This window comes from Impatiens glandulifera, chromosome 2, assembly GCF_907164915.1.
Source record: "Impatiens glandulifera chromosome 2, dImpGla2.1, whole genome shotgun sequence".
NCBI classification, from domain to species: Eukaryota; Viridiplantae; Streptophyta; class Magnoliopsida; order Ericales; family Balsaminaceae; genus Impatiens; species Impatiens glandulifera.
In genome coordinates this window covers 3,574,086-3,579,801 of record NC_061863.1, presented here as the reverse complement: position 1 = coordinate 3,579,801, position 5,716 = coordinate 3,574,086, and the positions used below count along the sequence as shown (strand labels likewise).

Genomic DNA, 5,716 nt, shown 5'->3' with positions numbered 1-5,716 from the left:
TCCGATTTGTATCATTCATAATGTCATTTTTATGACGTTTTTTGATATTCGTTCAGGAAAAGTCAGTACAGTCTATTGGGAAAGTTAATCATTTTTCTCGAATATTTACGAGCTCAACAACTTATTGAGTACTGATTTTTCTTATTTATTTATTTATTGTTTATTTTAATGTTAATGTTTTGTCGTTGTGTTTAAACGATTTTATTTTTAATATACATGAATCTTTTTTTAAAAAAAAATTGCTTAAATAAATTTCTAAAAAAATAAATGAGTGAATGAATAAGAAAGGATAAACACAAAATTTTACAAAAGAAAATTATAAACATGTTGATTAGGGATGACAATTATAAACCAACTCGCGGTATTTTAATCGAATTGATCTGTTATGGACGGATTTTCTTCGATTTGTCCGGGGATGGAGCGTGATGGTATTTGTGTCTCCTACTAATCTCACACTAATTCTGCTTTAAACACAAATAAATATATAACATCACCAATATATTTATTTATTGTTTATATTTTAAAAGAATTTTAAGTCTATTTTTTTATAATAATATAAATATTTAATATATTATAATATATAATATTAAAAATTTATTTATCTAATTTTATTAGAGATTTTTTTAAAAAAATATGATATAACAGTGTTCGTGTGGATTATCTAAAATCGAACGGGGTAGGGATTGTAGTAAAAAATAAATTCTAAAGTAGAATGGGTCGGGAATGGTAAACGCATTCCCGTCCCAATCAGCCTCATTGTCATTCTTAAAGTTGCCCAATCTATTTTGAATCAATTAAAATCAACCCGAATTTAACATAAAAAAATTCACCTCAACCCAAAAATAAATGTCTATAACCTGATTTATTCATATTTAGTGGTTCAGGTGTTTGTCTTGTATTACCAAATATAAATGGTTGGTCATAATTGAAATGATTTCATTTTCTTAATACTCATATGTAAAATATTAATATTAAGATCACATAAAATATTGAGAATCAATAATAATAATAAAAAAAAAGAGTGTTTGTTTTAGTCTTATATTTATTTGGAATCTCTTTATTTTATTTCAGATTTTTTTATAATGCTTTAAACTATTTAGATAATTATATATAACCAAAATGAAGTATACCAAACAAGTTACATTCATCCTTCAATTTCAATTTGATATTTTGTATTTTCTATTATTATTCAAAACTCAATTGTCATATTATATATCTTTTCAACTATTTAATTATTTAACTTATTAATCAAATTATTATTATTATTATTATTATTATTATTATTATATATATATATATATATATATTAAACTAAAAAGCTAACCTAACTTAAAACCAGCACTTAAATGAGAATAATTAATCAAAATACAAAAATAAATTAATTTATTTTTATAAAATTTAAATATAAAAAAAATATTATAAAATTTAACTAAATAAAAAGTCAAATAATTATTATTTTATTTTATAAAACCCATTAAAACCTTAACATCAAACAAGTTCAAGATTATATAAAATAGGATTTATAGAATTATGTCAACTGAACTTAGAGTTTGTTTGATCAGAATTATTTATTTTATAAAAAATAAATTATCTTGCTTAAATTATAAAATATATTTTATATTTAATTAAAATAAAATAATAATTTAATTAACAAAGATAATATTTAAAAAAAATAAAAAAATCTATCATACCAAAATTTGAATCTATCACCATAATAAACATTATCATATTATTTAATTAACAAAATTATAATATAATTTTAATATAACACAAACAAATATAATAATAATAGTTTATAAATAAATTTAACATATTTCATAATTATTTATAAATAAATATTTTATTGTTCCATTAAATAGCTTGGGGTTGACGACGGAATGTTTAACACGTGGTAGCGCACGTTAGTAATACCGTTTCTCCTACTTAGATTTGACAACGTCGGTGGATATATATGCAACGCATCTGAATGACAAAACTACCCTCAAAAAATCCAGTATTTACTCCAAATCTCAGTTGTCACTTTCACATTTTCACGGCGGCTGATTAGGGTTTTCAGTTTTACTAATGGTAAGTTACTTTCTGGTTGACCTAATTCGACGTTTAGGTTGTCAATTTTAGTGTGGTAGAGAAAGAAAGTTAGGAGTTACAGAGATTTAAAGGCTAGTGTTTGCGCGGCTCTCACCTAACTCAAAGGATATCAGTTCCGTCGCCATCTTCGATCAGCGAAATTGAAGGTATATATATAGTATTCAACCTTCTTATCAAGGTATAATCATCGGGTTTTGGATTAATTTCCCGAATTTATCCGTTTAGTAAGAGATTAGGTCAAGATGAAGCCTTTTCAGTGTTATTTCTGGCATGGAAAATGATGGTATCTTTTTTTATTCCTTTTGAACATTCCCTTATTGTTTCAGGTTTGCTAAAATTAGGTGGTGGGTGGAAGAGTTATGAAATTATACTTTAGAATCCTGAATAAGTTGATTCATATATTCTATTTGAAAGCATAAGATGCCACAATATTATTTCTCTCATCTGAGTGTAGCACTCAAGCGAGGAATCCAAAGGTCGGTGGCTGCAGGTCAAGAAGGTGGTATTCAAGAATCATTCAGATTTCTTTTTGGACAAGGAAAACTGTTTGGGAATCGGAAGTTGCTTCATTCTTTAGCTTTTTCAGTTTTTGGTGATATGCAGCATGTGGTTATTCGACCTGGAAATGTTTTTGTTTCTCGATCAAATCTACAGTTGATTAATAGTAGAAGGAATATTTCAGTTCTTGGACCACTTTATCGTACATTCTCTATTCCTTTGGCATCTGGACCTTCATTTGAGGTCTGTGGAATTCACACTGAGAATTCTAAAAACTCAGAGAAATCAGTAATGGCTGTGATTGGTTCAAGAGCTATATATCACGATTGTTCGTTAAACAATTGGACTTCTGAAATCAGACAACTCCCAGCCTCAGCCAATAAGCCTGCTTCTTGTAGATACAATGGAACATTAGAAAGTTGCAGGGAAGCTAGGATGTGTTTGCAAAATAAGAGACAATCAAATGATTTGTCGATTTATGGGTTCTTCATATGCAACTTGATTGGAAGAAAAGACAATATCCTTCCTGGCTTGAGATTTGGATTGGCTAGATACTATAACTCCTTGAGTACGTGCTCATCTGCTGGTACAGCTTCTGATATGTCTTTTGATAACTCTCTGGAGGAACAACTAGCAATCCCTGGAATTTCTTCTGATGGGTATATTTCTAATTTACCTTTTTTGGGGTTTGATTGTAGACTTGTAGTTTAATTCGTTTAGTGATGTGGTTCTACAGTTTTATAATGCATTTGGAATCCAATTGTAGGGATGAGATGGCTGGTAGAAAATTGAAGTTGATTTCTGGATCGTGTTATTTGCCTCATCCTGATAAAGAAGCAACTGGAGGAGAGGATGCTCATTTCATTTGTACCGATGAACAAGCAATCGGTGTAGCTGATGGAGTTGGAGGTTGGGCTGATCATGGAGTTGATGCTGGGCTATTTGCCCGAGAATTGATGTCTCATTCAGTTGATGCAATAAGAGAAGAGCCAAAGGATTCTATAGATACCTCTAGGGTCTTGGAGAAGGCTCATGCAAGCACAAGAGCTGATGGATCTTCAACTGCTTGCATTGTCGCGCTTACAAAACAGGTATTTTTCTGTTCTTGGCTCCATTTAAATTTGATTGAATGTTTGATAAAGGTTAGCTGAACAATGTTTTTGGTCTTCAGTCTGTCTCTAATAAATTTTATCCTCGGCTTTATGATACATATTGAAACTCTTGTTTTGATACTTCTCTATAAAGCATTTGTTTATTACTTTGTTGAAGAGAAGGCCAATATGATGTCTTTAGATATTTTTACTCGGGGCATGCTGAATAACTGTTGTTTTTGCTCTAATTTTACAGGGTCTACATGCCATTAACTTGGGAGACAGCGGTTTTGTAGTGGTTAGGGACGGATGTACTGTTTTTCGATCGCCAGTACAGCAACATGATTTCAATTTCACATACCAATTGGAGAGTGGAAATAGTGGTGATCTCCCTAGCTCTGGTCAGGTCAGTTTCGTTTTATTTCATTTCTATTTCTGCATTCACTTCAGTTTCCTTCCTTTATCTATGTATTCTAATGGTTTATTTCTTAACTGAATACTGATAAATTTGAAAGTAGTTTCCACTTGTAGCACATTATAAGCAATTCAAAATTTTATTTTTTTCCTAAACGTATAGTCTATTGGAAATCATCAATAGTTTAAATTGAAAGTGTCTCGTTCTTAAGAAGAAGGTTGTTAGTTCGACCCTACTTGACACGTTTCATAAAGGATATTTCTGGATCATCAACCAGATTACAGATACGAATTAATTTCTACATCATGATCCAAGTTATAGTGTAATTATGTGTTTTATTTGGTATAAAGATTTTTTCCTTAATCATGATTCAGGTTAATTTATACATCATTATGATTTTGACAAACATAACAGATGATAGATTGTAAATTTGAAGATTAACCATGAAATATTTTGTGAAAATGGAATTCTGTGTTGAATTTGTCAGGTGTTCACGATTCCTGTTGCATCGGGTGATGTTATAATTGCTGGTACGGATGGGCTTTTCGACAATCTGTACAACAATGAAGTAACCGCAATAGTGGTTCACGCAGTTCGAGCAGGCTTAGGGCCTCAGGTTACAGCTCAGAAAATTGCTGCACTTGCCAGACAACGAGCACAGGATAGAAATAGACAAACACCTTTCTCAACCGCTGCACAAGATGCTGGCTTTCGTTACTATGGTGGCAAGCTAGATGATATCACAGTTGTTATCTCCTATATTACAACCGACACCAATGTATCTCTCTCACAAACTCAATACTTCGGAAACACACTCAGTCTCATTTGAAAACACTTTTTTGATCTGGATCCGAATTCGGATACAAATGAGAAACCAATTTGCAAAAGAACATTCTGATTCAGATTTAAAAATAGAAAGTGTTTCAAAATTAGTATTCTTGTATAACCGTCGTCATTTTTCTAATTTGCAGGAAACCGAGGAAAGTTGATGAGCAATATAAGATGTAGAGTTGAGAAATCGACATGAAATGAATTAGACAAAACAATGGAGGGTGGATGGTTGCTTCTTTGGGCCAAATGGGTGTAAATAGATTTGAAGAGTGGTTGGTTACTTGGTTTGGTTCAAAAGCTTCACTTGTTTTAGTATAAACCAATTTGCCCACCATCTATTACTCCTATTTAAGTTTAAAATCATACTTTTAATCACTATTTATTTTTTTCTTTTTCGATATTTTTGCTGTGAATATAATAAGAATTAAACAATAATATAGTAACAATCCAAACAAATTTCTTTATTAAACAAAACACAAATAAAGAAAATTGAATTAGATCATATATCTCACTATAATACCTATATAATTTTTTCTTTAACAAAAACTTCTTGCAATTAGCTCCTTATGTAAATATAATATGAATATTATGGATTAATTATCAACTAGATAAAGATTAAGAGTTTAGATTACAAGAATTAAGTATAGCTTACTTTCATGGATTCATTTTGTGCCTCAATCTCCAAACATTTGTTAGAAACCCTTAATAATTTCTTTAAGTTCTTCAATCTTAGGCAATCTAGAGTCTAGACCTGTTTGTGGACTCACGTTTCAATTGTTTCCTCTTTTCCATT

General features: G+C 30.2%; 1 protein-coding gene across 2 annotated transcripts; it reads left to right on the top strand.

The window, feature by feature from the left end:
• The first annotated feature begins 2,052 nt into the window (after window positions 1–2,052).
• On the top strand, window positions 2,053–5,299 carry LOC124927361 (probable protein phosphatase 2C 55). Of its 2 annotated transcripts, XM_047467766.1 has the most exons (6): window positions 2,058–2,234; window positions 2,415–3,245; window positions 3,353–3,677; window positions 3,934–4,083; window positions 4,580–4,870; window positions 5,064–5,299. In XM_047467766.1, the coding sequence occupies exons 2-6, from the start codon at window positions 2,509–2,511 to the stop codon at window positions 5,079–5,081; spliced, it is 1,521 nt and encodes a 506-aa protein (XP_047323722.1). In that variant the 5' UTR covers window positions 2,058–2,234; window positions 2,415–2,508; the 3' UTR covers window positions 5,082–5,299. The 2 variants fall into 2 exon arrangements, with proteins under 2 accessions (XP_047323723.1, XP_047323722.1); XM_047467767.1 differs by lacking the exon at window positions 5,064–5,299 and having other exon boundaries at window positions 2,053–2,234; window positions 3,934–4,078; window positions 4,580–4,757.
• Window positions 5,300–5,716: the final 417 nt, after the last annotated feature.